A 12869-nucleotide genomic window follows, 5' to 3' on the forward strand; every position below is an offset into this window, starting at 1 on the left:
TGCATTTTAAAATTAATTCTTCCTGTGAAACACTGATCATGCTTCCACATGTTTCAGTCAAAATAGAGGTCCTTAAAGGTGAAGGTGAAGAACAGCTCCACTAGCTTTACACTGAGAGTCAGCTCTACGGAGCTCACTTCCGAAAGAAAAAAATAATGGTCTTAATGCAGAAACTGAAATATGGTTGTTATGAAGCAATTAATCTATTGCACCTCTGTGATTTGTAAGTAAGTTATAGGCAACATGCAGGCTTACGATTGCTTCTAATTAATAGTCTTTTCTGAACTGAGGGATTCTTGATACTTAAAAGTGACCATCGAACATTTTAGATCCCTTTCCTTAGGGAACTCCTTTGTGAGTTAACCACAACCTCTGAACAACCCAGGGAAATATGGCTGCAGCATGCCCACAAAGAACATTTTGCACATGAAATAGAGGAAACAAAGCAGTAAGCAGGATAGTAAACACCCAAATCCTTGCCCTGCTGATACACGGCCAAACTATCTGCTCTAGCACAGGAAGACCCTTCAGCAATGAAAACACATCTCAGCCTTGCTCATGTGTCTCCAGTATACTTGCAGTCAAGGGTATAACAACCCAAAGGAGCTTTGCTGCGTCAGCCAGGGGACTAATAGCAGACCCTCAGACCTGACTGTGGTCAAGCCAGGCTTTGTGCAAGATGTGACGGAGCCTGTGTCTTGACATGCAACAACTTAATGCCTGCGGACTCAGGGCTTTGGACTTCAAATTAAAGTGAAGAACAGCTAACTAAATATATCCTGGTTTCTGCAAGAAGTCATGACACTGAGAAGCCAACGAAAACCAATGGGTAAAAGAACATAGAAAGGAAAAAAACCGATGTGGTCACACAAAATCAAATCCTGCCTTAACACATACAATTCCTACTTAAGTTTATGGGACCTGAGGACACGGCAATGAGATGGAACTTATCTACTACTGTTGGCTCCGTACAACTTCAAATAAATGAATCATGGTATCAGTTATTAATAAATTGATATATACTTTATTATGCACAAGAGACTAAGATGACGTGACACTGTGGTTATCAAAACTGTACAACTATGCATTTCCACAAGTCTTTGAAATACTGAACAATGAAATACAAATGGGGTGTTCAGACTGGCCACAGGTATTAGCAAGTACATTTCTGCCATTCTTTGACTTAAAAAAAATCACCTGGCATTTGGATCTTAAAGAAATGTGTTAATTTATTCAAAAGTGAAAATACCGTATTTGGAACTGGCAGGAACATGGCAGCAAACATCTGATAACACTATGAACATCCCCATGAATGACAAACAACAACAGGGCAGAACAGTCACCTCACATGAAGGGCTGTCAGCACAACCAACAGTACAGTCTTCTTGTGAAGCATGAGGTAGATATACATAACAGACAGAATGGTACATACAGAAATGGTTAGAAAAGGGCAGGGGGAAGGTTACAATCATCAGCATCTACAGACATTTTGCAAAATTGTTTCCATGTGGAAAATGCTACAATAGCCTAACACAGAAAGATCTGACTTCTTGAAACATGAATATAGTAATGTCCAAAACCAAATAGTGTAAAAGGTTTGAGTTAGTGACTAGATGACGCACGACACAGCGAGCAGTCTACTCTGGAGTTTAAGTACGTTACTAATAGCTTTTACAGACAGAAGGTGTCCCTTTTAAGCCCAATCCTCCTGTTATATAAGAAGTTCCTACGCAGTTGATTCCATCACACTGAAATTCACCACTGAGTCCATCCCTCTGCTGGGATAGAAGTGCCTCGCTGGCTTTCCACACCCTGCAGGTACCCGCTGTGTGAAATCCAGCCTGGCAAGACCAGGTCTGATGGAGGTGGGAACCAGTGGCTTTGCAGTTACGCACTCAGGAGCTTCCCACGCCACACAGAGAAACTTGCAGCAGAGACAAATGGCTGCTATGAAAGCAGAGCTTATAGGTGTATCAGCACTCCGAACTGCAGACAGCTCAACAGCTGCTGGAAAACACTACACATTTTTGTAATAAAGCTATTAACTGGGAATTCCTGGGTTTGGTTCTCTCTTTCTCTATTGAAGCAGAAACGGCTGTTCCATCTGCTAAGTAATTCCATCTGCTAAGAAAATTACACTTTCAATAGACAATTACTTCAGATTGATTAAAATTTCTGAATTAAATAGCTGAGTACACCAAGTTCAGTTAATTCAAACTTATTTCAAAAACAAGTCAACAAATCAAATCTATGTTCTTTGATCTTTCTATATATTTGGTTTATCCAACGGTACATATAAATCTGTAAATTATTTTAAAATTAGAGTAAATTTTCAATAGAAAACATTGATAATGCAGCATGTTTCTCAAAAATATACAATTATCTATTTTACATAAAAGTTTTCAACCTGTCCATCCCACCAACTGAATCTAATACTTTCTACGAGAAACTACTTAATAAAACATCTGAGGAAGGAAAGGGTTAAAACAGGGAAAAGAATTTACAAAATACATAAATTTCACAGTAATTGAAATTAAACGTTTCATATAGAGTAACTTACATTTATCTAAAACATTTAAATATATCTTTATACAGAAATTTAATGTAGTAAAATATAGCTATGATTGAACTTAAAAGACTCTAGTCTTCTTTGAAGACATCTTTAAAGACTTTACACATAGAATATGCTTATACAATACATTCTGCTGAAGGTTAGGCAAAGCGCTTTCTTTTCAACCACACAGGTAGCACATTCATCCTCCTGACACCACATAACAGCCAATCCTGCATACCCTTATACATGGGGATAACTACGCTTATGCAACAATCCTGTCGATGTTACCAGAACTAATTACTGGCCTGGTAACGTAGAACACACTTCATACGTATAACTCTACACACTTTACTATCTTGCATGGACTCTGAGAATAGCCACGATGTGTAGAGTTGAGCATGTGCTTGTACTAGCAAGGTCGAGGCGTGTAGTTACTCCTATGCATCAGTGTTTGCAGGATTTAGTAACAGATGTGATTTAAAGTGAGTAATATTCCACCTGATCCTGGGCACTTACATCTATTGCGTGTCTTGCATTTTGACCATCCTGGTATCAGCAAGGCACAAGTGTAGAATCAGCAAAAGAAATCTGCAGCTCAGACTTCAGAGCAGACTATCACTCTAGTGTAATGACTCTCCCTCTCCTCTTGCAGAACACAGGTAACCTTCGCTGAAATTAATGAAAGTTACTCATCTCATTTTTAAAGCAAAACAACACTCATTTTTCATCAAAGGAGAAGGATCAGTAGAACACATTACAATTACAAAGTGGCAACATAACAGTCAAGCAATTACACATTAAAAATGTCTTTTTCTCTTTTCATTTGGCATCGATTGGAAGGTCAAGATACGGTAACAACACTACAAAACCCAACCTGTGACAATTAGTACCTTTCTGCCATGTCCATATTCTGACAGTACTTTGGGACTATCCAATTGCAATGTTCATGCGATAGTTTGACACAAACAACTGTACAAATATCTTAAGAGAACAGCTTCATTTTGATAGGCAGTATCCTGCACAAACAGGCTCTACTGTACATTCTTTGTGCCCTCAAGATCATCCCTTATTTCAAAGGGAATTTTTGCTAGCTCAAGGATTAGAACAAATCACCCGTTTTATCTCCTCTATCTACCTATTATACACTGAAGTGACAGTTGTTTTTTATTTTATATATATATAAGGTTTAGATATTTTATGTATGGAAGGAACACTGAGTTAATTTTCCAATATTTAAAGTGGTAACTTAGGCTCTGTATACTTAGGTATACATCTATTTGCATAAAGACATTGCCATTAAGGGTAAACACACATCTACGTTAGTGCACAAGACCATTAATTGTCTCCAACACTTGTGTGTGTGTCTGTATTTGATATATTAGATTAAAAAAAAAATCTCATTAAAGAGCTTTGGCCCAGAGGACAAGAAAGGGAATGTTAAAGTGTGCTTTCTCCAATTAGCAAATTAATGCATATTAAAACAAAAATACCTGGAAAACCTGAAGCTGCAAACACAATAGGAAAGCAAATGAGATGCTGTAGCTGTAAGCTTAACAAAAAAAAGGTCACTCAAAAGTGGCTAAACATAGCTGAAGTAATAAAATGTTATTAACCAAAGAGATCTGACCTTGAGGCTTTCTTGCTTAGACAAATAGAAATTCTTTGACCTAAGATCATCTTTTTTCTTATCTTGTTGAATTCCCTTAATGAATACCTTGTGTCAATGAGAAGGTTTAGGGAAAGAAAAAAGTCATATAGACAAAGCAGCATTTTTCCAAACTGGCATAGATTTCACATTGAGGGCCCACAGACCCCTAGAACAGGTTGCAGTACTGTAAAATTAGTAGCTTTGTCACATGTAGCATAACATGCTATAGAAGATCCAACAGGCTGTGTTTATCCATGCATTGTGTGCACATATACACACTCACACACAGTGGCTTCCCCAAAAGAAAATCAGTCTTTTTTTTTTTTTTTTCCTGTAGAAAAATCCCTCCTCATTTTTTTCAAAAGCAACCAAACCAATCCTTCAAAAAGCTGATGTCTACACACAGTCCTTTGAACCGATGCACTCCTGTGTTGCTCCTCAGCTGTGCCCCCCCCCGAGTTAGGTTGCACTGCTGCTAGAACAGGGGGTGCTCTGCGTGCTGCCAATGCTGTGTGCTGCACTGCTGTTCTCTGAGGCCGGCGGGGACGTGGGGACCTGCTGCCTTCCTGCTGTTTCCCCTAAAGGGAGAGGGGGGAGAAAAAGTGGGGTTGGGAGAAGGGAAATTGAAAACGTTAGTTATCATAGTAAACAATAATCCGTTCCTTCCCACTATTCCTCTTCTGGTGGTTTGTATTTCCATGCAATTAGTATCTTGGGTGACAGACCTCAAACAGAGTACTGCTGAAAACGTTACTAGACTTTGGCACCTTAGCCTTGTTTTGTACACAGGGAAAATAATACAGCTGTTTTCTTAAGCATTTTAAAAGCAGCTGATGGAAACTGCCAAGATAGACAATGTCCATCTTCTGTTGTCAGCTGTCACTCAAATGGGTCCTGTCACACGACTCAGACCACGTTATAGCTTTGCTGTTTCATGGAAAAAAGCCAATGAAATGTAGGCTTTTGTTTTAATGCCAGTTTATAGAGCAGCATATTCACTAAAAGTGGAGCTGAAGACAATGTTCTTCCATCAGCTGGATGCCACATAGCCTGAGACATGGCCAGTTTTCTTCATGTAGAAAAACAACAGGCTACCCTGCAAGCTTGACTTGATTTATACCAAATATAACAAGCAGGAAGTTCCCCTATAGCTACCACAGTATGTGTAGTGCATACCCTGTAGCGAGAACAAGTGTCACCATTTCTTATTAATTGTTTGCTGACAATAAATTAAAAGTCCTTTGTCATTTGGATTGCCAAATCAAGCACTAGGAGTTAAAGCTAGATTTATGGCTCCTGATAAAACCTAGATTTTTGTCGGCTCTCCTCACACCCCCTTCTGCACCTGTGGCTGTTTTCCTATGGAAAAAATCCAGTTCTCAACCAGCATGGAAGTAAAAAATCGCACCATTATGTGAATGCCCAAAAGATCATAACGAGGCCACGTAGGAAACCATAACTGTGGCAATTTTTAAGGTACGGTGCTCAGTTCTACGACCTTAGCAGTATTACAAAATAGTCTCTTCAAAACAGATGGCAAGATTAAGTTTATATAACGTGCACTGTAGCTGCCCCCTCCCTTGAGCTCATCTCTCAGGATGTGAACCTGTGATCTCAGCGCAGTAACACAGACAGACTGCTGCTGCCTGAGCTGCAGCCCGACCATGGCAGCCAGCACCAGCACGGCTGCTTTCCCAGCAAAGGAGCAAGATGGAAACGTTTTGTCGGATCATGGGCAGGAAGGACTGGGAAAAATCTAAGGCTGGTACATCTCCTGGCTCATGAGTTTATAGTGACACGGATCCTCTGCTTTATGTTGCCTTGGGTTATCCAAAACTCGATGCCATAGGCCAGGTCTGCAGAGTCCAATTCTTCTTACTGCTCAGGATTTGGTAGAGCTCCTGTTCCTCAGTGATTGCTTCCATGACAGGTTGAAGGCTGGAGGCACAGCCTGCATCCAGAGGGTTACAGAGCAGGGACAGCCAGCTTCCTCCCGGAGGAACTGCTCTGGCACGTCCCCATGCCCTGTGTGCTGCTGCCCAGCTGCCAGAGCCCTGAGCTTCTCGGAATGCGGCTGGGCTGGAGGAAGTCTGCCTTTAACACTTTGTGTCTTGGGCCAGAAAGTGTCCTTCTGCAGGCTGCTCAGCATTCAGAGGACTGCTACGGACAAGGGAGGCCTGAGGATTTCTCACAGCAGAGGCTGCAAGTGCTCTTTGTAAATGGAAACCAGCAGGTTTGCTGCTAGCTGGCTGCAGCCACAGCTGTAAGTGCACGTAGGGCCCCAGAACGCGCAGCTCTTGCCTTACACCCCACTGGTTTAGGAATGGGGAGGAAAGAAGGGATGGGACAGGACAGAAAAACAACAAACTACTAAACCACATCACCCAGGAGGCCAATGAGATGTTTAAAAAGAGGGTGAGGATCTTGCTCTTGAATTCAGCACTCAGTCCAGCATTTGCTCTTGTGAGCATATTTTGATTCTGGTTTTTTCTCAGTGTAAGAAATAACTACGGAGCTCATCCACAAGCAGCAGTTTTCTGCTCATGTGCAGCAGGTCAGAATCTACCCCGTCACCCACAAATAAACTGAGTTTCAGCTCTAATTCGCATTAGAAATGGCTTTGCAACCCATCAGAATGAACTGTATCAAATCAATATCCGTGTCACCCTGCTGTAAAAGCTTTGGTGAGCCTCCTTTGGATGCCCTCCCTCCCGCCTTGCTCCCTTCTCCTCCAGTTGTTTGTGTACAAGTCTTCCTTCCTTTTGTACTACGGGATATATTTATAAAGGCAGTGATAAGCAAACTCCCTTTCATGAAACCAAAACAAGCCAACACAAACACGAGAGCACGGCGAGCCCTGCGCCGGCAGCCAGAAGCCATGCAGCGGCTCTGCTGGGCTCCCCCGGCCGGGCCCCCGGCCCCCGCGCCCTCCCTTGCAGCTCTGTTACCCATTTTACAAACCACATGATTACACACGGCTTTGCGTCAGCCTCAGCATGTCAATACAATCTGTATGCATTTAACCATAAATTCATTTATAAGCTAAACACATGTTGTTTTTATTTAATGGCAAAGTGACAAGCACAGTGTCAGGGTCCCTGTGCGAGCCCAGCAGCTCGCTCTGCTCCTCCCAGCTCCTCTGGAAAGCGCCTTAAGAGGCACCTTCCCCTCCATTTGGGATGGGAGCCCCTTTCCCTCTGCTGTAATGCTACTGCCTCTGCAGCACCTCATCTCTAAAGCACGATCAGCAGCTCTGAGACACCACAATCGCTTGCTGAACAACGACAAATTCTCCATGTCCTCAAGGAAAAAAGATCCAAATCACGGTGACATTATGAAACACAGTCTAGCAACTGCATCTGGGCTGGCTGATTTTTCCTGCGTTTTATTACCTCGACACCTAGCTAATCTGTAGCAAAGGTTTTTTAAAGAATATTCACGAAAAGGACATAAAGAAATGTATCACTGAAGAGGCATTCCCCATCTGTCTTTTTCATGTAAACAGCTTCATGTATCTCATGTTAGTGAACCGAACTACTCAAAATGGACATGTCTCATCTATTGACAGTAAACAAGCTTTTACCCATCTGAATGCAACAACATGCACTTTATTATTCACACTTAGGAAAGCTGCCAGCTGTACTCCCTGTCCAGGAAGTCTGAATGTTTGCTTTTCTATCTCCATTTGCCAAATATAATTGGTTGCTATGTCAGTTTATTTTAAATCAGATCCCATAAAAAGGGAGAAGTGGGGGAGGAGGGACGCTTTTAACTTCTCAGATTTTGGAACATTTTATCCTCTTAACTTGCAACACTGCCTGGAGAAGGAAAGCACGTTTTCTAAGAGAATGAAGCCACCGACGCTTGCTGTAATACAGTTTACTTGGTTTAGCAGTCTCATTAACTAATTGCCACTTGTGCATGTCCCTTCCCAAACACAGTCAATTATCCCTATTAAGACAGACATTACCTTGATAGGTATTTTTATATGGTTAAATTTTGAAGGGTTTCTGCATCCATGCACACTGCAAAACTGCTTCTTCACAAGACACCCAGGTAATTGGTTTAATTGCGTTAATTGTGGCAAATCTCTGCTACTTTTGCCTTTGTTCTTGGGTTCTCTCCCAGCAGGACCAACATCACTGTGGAAAGATTTCAGCCACCTTTCATGTCCTTTAACTGGCTGGAGAAAGGATCAAAAGTACAGAGTCCTTTTGCAGAAGCCAGCTAAAGTATCTCCTCTGTTGCTATAATCCTATCTACCCCTCTCTCTTTCCTTACTACCTGTGTATCTTAGAACATCTGTACTCCATGTTGAATTGTTGCAGAGAATCTAGAGTATTCTAAGGCATAATTTTGATGTTTTGGCAGAAATTTTTCATGGCTGCAATCAACAAAAGCCCTACATGAACAAAACTCAACACAACAATCCTTGTTCAGTATTTGGAGATGACATTCTGCTTATTTTGTAGTTCTTTTCTGCTACCAATTGTTTGAGGTTTTAATGTTACCAGCCTATCAAAAGGAACAGAAGAGCTCATTCATGTAAAGCCGCCTTCAAGCTAGAATGAGTCTGCCAATAGAGACCTACTGATAAAAGTGTATTGGCAAACCTTCTTTACTACTGGCAAAAAGGTGGCCTTTAGCTGTACTGCATAGAGCACTACGGCAACAAAGATACCTTACTTCACACATCCCAAGTTGCCATTCTCCATCAGCAGTAACTTTTGTCAATGCTCTTGATTATCACCAAAAGGCAGTTTTAGAGTGATCTTGTATTTTCCAACCTTTGGTCTAAATCATGTGTTCAAAACCCAGTTCTACTTATAACCAAAGATGAGATTTCAGAACACAATTCAGCAATGCATTAATTATCTAATGGCAAAAAGACAGCCACTCTGTAGATGAAATCTAGATTATCTCTTTTTTTGCCTCCTTATTTTAACAAAAGTCTGCAGCCAGCTGTTTTCACTGCAGCTGGATTATCTTGTCTGCCACAGAGTTGTCCTCTAAGAGACTGTGCTTACCAGAGCCTTCACTACAGTCTGATGCAAGTTGTGCTTTGCAGATACAAGATAATATGTGCAGAAAAATAACGTGCACAGGAACAGTGGTTCACTTTCACAATCCTTTGAAAATCTGAACCAGATAACTTCCTAGATATTTTTTTATCATTTCTGTGATTCTCTGATCTGATGAGTCACAACATCCCCTTCCTTTCTTCTCATTTATTACTTTTTGTATGGCCTTTTTTTCCGCTTATTCTCATCTCTCAAACACAAAACCATAGCAGCTGCCCTCTCCACTATTTGTATATGGTCTCTGTGACTGATAGAATTTGTTAACGTTATTCTTTTAATGGGATTGGTCCAAGTCCTATTGTTGCTGAAGGATTTATTGTGTTGGCTTCCCAGTGTTCCTTGACTACTGACACACAACGTGTCTATAGATGGTTCTGTATAAGAACAGAGATTGAACTTCCACAAACGCAGGGCCAGTGGTATTAATTTAACAATTGTTTTAATTTCTTGTTGACAAATGCTACCTGTTTGGAAATTACCTTCTTAGCTTATACATTTACTCATTGAAAATGAACGTACTTTTCTTCCACAATGTTTCAGTAGTATATGAGGCAGAATTATACTATTTATACATATTATCACAACCTTTAAATGTTCCACATCAGCCTCAATTCCAAACAAGCTTCATACACAGCTGATGCATTGAGAAGTATTAGAATTGCTTATACAAAGTTGTTATACTGCCAACTGAAAAAAAACGCACAGTTGGTTGTTGGTGTTTTTGGTGGTTTTTTTTTTTTTTCCAAATTAGCCTAAACTCCTGGGTCATAATATTTACAGAAGCTCTGACCCAACAGGGCAGGATTCTCACTCCTAAATAGCTTCCGTAAGGTTTTAGATGCCAAAAAAAACCCTGCAGTGGGCTATGGGAGAACTCCAGTGCTCCAGAGCTGCAAAGGTTTGCAGTAATTGCCCTCACATTCTCCCCACCTCCCAGAGATCTTGGCAGGGTCTTCCGAGGTCAAAAGTGGAAGTAGCTGGGAGTCCAGTATACTGTAAGGATCTTGAGATACCCCATAATCCACAGGCAGCCAAGGTCAGATGCTGCAAATCAAGGCCCCATCACTGTCCAGTCTTTGTACCACCTTGCAGATTACATGGAACACAGAGTGCCCCAAACTCCCTCTTCTTGCAATACAGTACTTTATTTCTGCTAACTTAGTGTGGAAAAAAATTCTGAGGAGATACTGAAAAATTATCTATGTATGAAGGCTGCACCAATTCCAGTACATTCCTGGTTATTTGGTTGGACACAATTACTTGAGATGACATGTGATTTCTACCAATTTAACGTAACAGTTGAAGAATGAAGGAACAAATAATTGGGGCAAAACTTCTGTGCAATCACGGCCCAAGAAACATTTTCAAGTCTAGTTATATTCAGAATATGTCTATGTAAATAAAGCATTCTCTTAGCCATTTGGCCCACTGCTTGTACCGATCACATCACATTCCCAGTCCCATCAGCCTAATTTAGTAGCTGCAAAATTTTTTGAAAAAGGAGTATGGGAACTGGAAGATATCCATTAACAGAAATGTTACCTAAATTTTAAATACAGAGATGCTACTAATGATAACGCACAAGCCAGGAATACTCAGTTTTACTCATGTCCCGTGTGAGCTTTCAAGGTTTGCGTTTAAAATTATTTTAGCAAATTTTACATCATATTCATAATGCATAACACCTCCCTTTAGGGAAGGGTGGGTATCAATCTGCTGATATGCACCAACAGGCTTATGGGAGGAGCTGCTGGAAAACACCTTAGTAAGAACAGAAAGCAAGAAAAGAAATCCAGAATGGCCATTGCTGGCCCCATTTCCCTTTCCTTCCACCTTGCAAGAGTTCAGACCACACCGCATTTCCTGCAGCATGATCTGCACCGAGATCTGTAAGAGCCCCCATACCTACCTGTGCGGGAGTAGATGAACCAAAGCGCTCCTGTTAGCAGTGCTCCAATTACAAATGCTGCAAAAGCGATGCCCACCACAGTCAGCGTGTCCAGTCCATAGAACACAGCTGCAAAAGTAAACACACATAATAAGGACTTATTTTCTGTGGCAAACACTGTTTTATAAAAATTCACCCTTACACTTTCATGGAAAATTGTTTTAAAATTTCATAGTTAGTTAAGCACCATTTTAAGGAACAGGCTAAGCAGATTTGCATCAAGGAAATAGAAGTGATGCTTTCAGAGACTGGCTTGAGTTCAACCAACTGTTCCACATCACAAAGCAAAACCCCAGCTCAGTACACCCAAATCTGGAAAATGTTGCAAAAATTAAGCATTTTCTGTTTGCTGTTAATGACTAGCTTTCAACTAAATAACCATTTATCTTAAAAACGTGTTTTAAAAAGGCTGAGATTTTTGGCAAAAGATGCTTTTCATTTAAATGCCCTGACATTCAAGCAAACTTTCCCCTACATCTCCTGCAAGTCCAGTCTGAAATCTAGGTGGAGAACGGAACTGCTGTTAAGAGAGAAGAGATGCCAGCAAAAAGTCAGCGAAAACATAAATAGAAACAATTGTTTTTCACATTTGGCAATGCTTTCAATAACTGAAATTAATTCCAGAACACAAAAATAGAAACACACACACACACAAATCACTTTCTAGGGGAGAGGCCCTTCTGCAGTACCATTTCAAGAGTAACAGCATCTGGTTTCCTGGATGTGTTGCCCCCCCAATGTTAACCATCCAAACAGAAACTTTCAGCTGTTGTGGTTTTCTTTTTGGTGATTAGAAATTATCTATTTTATTTTTTTTTTAAATTATTGCTCTTTTAGCAATCACTTGGGGAAATTTCTTCTCACAGAATTGATTTCTGGTTTCAGTATTTTTAATGTTTCCCAGTACACAAAATGGCTTAGGCCAGTGAATAACATTTTACTGACTAAGCTGGCCAGGAAATGAGCTGACTGGATCTTCTCAGTAGTATCCTTCAGTGGAATTTCAGTTCTCAAAACACAAACAACACCCTCACTTTACACGTTCCTGCATCCAACAGATGTCCCTACAGACATCCTCCAGCCCAGCAGCTCCTGAGATCATTGGGGCCATTCCCCTCTTCCCCTTTTGACAAAACGTCTTCTCCAGCAGGTCCTGTTGGCAAGGGCCTTCAGGATGCATTTCTGGGTGTCTGCGACCAAGTCTGCACATGTAACACCTGACAGTTAATTACTTAGAAGACTTTTCTCCCATTTCTTCTATAAGACTATTTTTGACTCCTTTGGCCACATCTGGTCATTTTAAATGCGAACAGAAAAGACTCTCCTAAACACAACTGTTTTTTCCACAAGGCACCAGCAGTCAGTATTCTCTCCTCTTCGGAGGAAATTTAATGGAGAGGTGAAAGTCACATGGAGGCTGAAGTGGCAGGAGCAATTTCTCATTCCCCTTCCTATTTTGAGTAAATTTAGTCCCAAAGACATAAGGACAGGAACAGAGGAAAAAGTGTTCTTTGCACTTCCTCTTCTAATCTTCCCTTTTCTCCATTCGTTCCTGGTTTTGGCTACAGATCACCTTCACTCTCCTGTTTATTATTGTCTTCTAGTGCCGTTTCTCTCATTTTCTTCCCTTCCTGGGTC

General features: G+C 40.9%; 1 protein-coding gene across 2 annotated transcripts in view; it reads right to left on the minus strand.

The window, feature by feature from the left end:
* Positions 1-4478: 4478 nt before the first annotated feature.
* TGFBR3 (transforming growth factor beta receptor 3) overlaps positions 4479-12869 on the minus strand; it is a 117821-nt gene continuing 109430 nt past the window's right edge. For both annotated transcript variants that reach the window (XM_080406515.1, XM_080406516.1), the window contains exons 16-17: positions 11193-11300; positions 4479-4780 (exon numbers count right to left, since the gene is read on the minus strand). In XM_080406515.1, the coding sequence (XP_080262641.1) occupies positions 4662-4780; positions 11193-11300 (227 nt within the window). In that variant the 3' untranslated portion in view covers positions 4479-4661. The remainder of the gene's footprint in view (positions 4781-11192; positions 11301-12869) is intronic.

This window comes from Falco punctatus, assembly GCF_963210335.1.
Source record: "Falco punctatus genome assembly, chromosome: 11".
NCBI lineage: Eukaryota > Metazoa > Chordata > Aves > Falconiformes > Falconidae > Falco > Falco punctatus.